The sequence below is a fragment of the Egretta garzetta genome, unplaced genomic scaffold (genome assembly GCF_000687185.1).
Source record: "Egretta garzetta isolate BGI_Z169 unplaced genomic scaffold, ASM68718v1 scaffold1194, whole genome shotgun sequence".
Classification (NCBI taxonomy): domain Eukaryota; kingdom Metazoa; phylum Chordata; class Aves; order Pelecaniformes; family Ardeidae; genus Egretta; species Egretta garzetta.
Window position 1 is genome coordinate 199,176 of NW_009259522.1, and position 1,240 is coordinate 200,415.

At 63.4% G+C, this 1,240-nt stretch overlaps 1 protein-coding gene across 1 annotated transcript in view; it reads right to left on the bottom strand.

Moving 5' to 3' along the window:
* Positions 1–77: 77 nt before the first annotated feature.
* LOC104125068 (homeobox protein Hox-B1) overlaps positions 78–1,240 on the bottom strand; it is a 19,735-nt gene continuing 18,572 nt past the window's right edge. Inside the window, exons 2-3 of the mRNA XM_035893013.1 lie at positions 1,119–1,237; positions 78–403 (exon numbers count right to left, since the gene is read on the bottom strand). Of these exons, the coding sequence (XP_035748906.1) occupies positions 78–403; positions 1,119–1,237 (445 nt within the window). The remainder of the gene's footprint in view (positions 404–1,118; positions 1,238–1,240) is intronic.

The following is a 1,240-nucleotide window of genomic DNA, read 5'->3' on the forward strand; positions in this document are numbered from 1 at the left end:
CTGCGGGGCTCTGCGGGGGGCAGCTGCCCCTCGAGGGCAGCCCCGGGCTGGTCTCTGGGCCCCTGCAGGGACGCCTCTCAGGAAGACACGGAGCTGGGGGAGGCCTCAGGTGAGGTGCAGTTGGACTGATCCGAGGCTTCACTCGCTTCCTTGGCAGCCCTGGAGGCAGCAAGCGGGGCCAGACCTTCTTTTTCCCTCTTCTTCTGCTTCATCCGCCTGTTCTGGAACCAGATCTTGACTTGGGTCTCGTTGAGCTCCAGGGTAGCGGCGATCTCCACCCGCCGGGCCCGGGTGAGGTACTTGTTGAAGTGAAACTCCTTCTCCAGCTCCGTCAGCTGCTTGGTGGTGAAGTTGGTGCGGATGGCGTTGGGCTGGCCCAGCAGCCCGTACTCCGACACTTTAGCTGTTAACGAGCAAACACCAACAGGGCAGGAGCAGCCACAGCAACTCCCTCTCTGGGACGGGGGGGCTCCCCCGCTCCCCTCCTCTCCGGGACATTCCGGTCCCTCCACCGCCCGCAGCTTCCTGATCCCTCCCGGATCCTCAGCTGCCCCCGGGCTTCCCAGCCCAGGGCTACAGCTCCGCGGAGCTGCCCCCCGACCTGCCGACCGCCCCCCGGTTCCCTGCGAGCTGTCATGAAACTTGAACGTGCGTGGGAAGGAGTGGAAGGGGAGGGCGAGGGCGATGATGGGGGAGGAGGGAAGATTGCGTGTGATTTAAGGAAAATTGCGGAGAAGGAAGTTGAACAATAGGGGAGGTGGAAGCCAGGGCTGTGGAAGAAGCAGGAAGCCCGGAGCGTTTCCTATTCTGAGCTGGACTTAAACCGCATTTAGGCCTGCGGGAAAGTGAGCCCAGGGACCTTCCATCAGAGGCGCCTGGAAAATCTCTGGCTGGCTTTTCCTCAGCGCTGAGCTGGTGTTAAACCAAAACCAACGCAAACCCAAAAACCCAGCAAAACCAAAAACCCCAAGGGAAGCAAACCCGTATTACCCTGGAAGCTGAGCCCGGCTACCTTAGGTAGGAGCCCCGGGGAAGGCCACCTTCCCTGGCAGGGCTGGGCAGCTGCCCCCCACCTCCCCCTGCCCCGGCTGGGGGCCGTCCCGCCCCCCCCGACTCACCTGTCTTGGGCGGGTTCCTCTTCACTCTCATCCACTCGAAGGTCTGCGTGGCGCTGGCCGTGGGGCACGGCTCGGAGGGACACGCGGGGTCTTTGTCCTCGTTTAGGGGAGGCGAGAGGCTG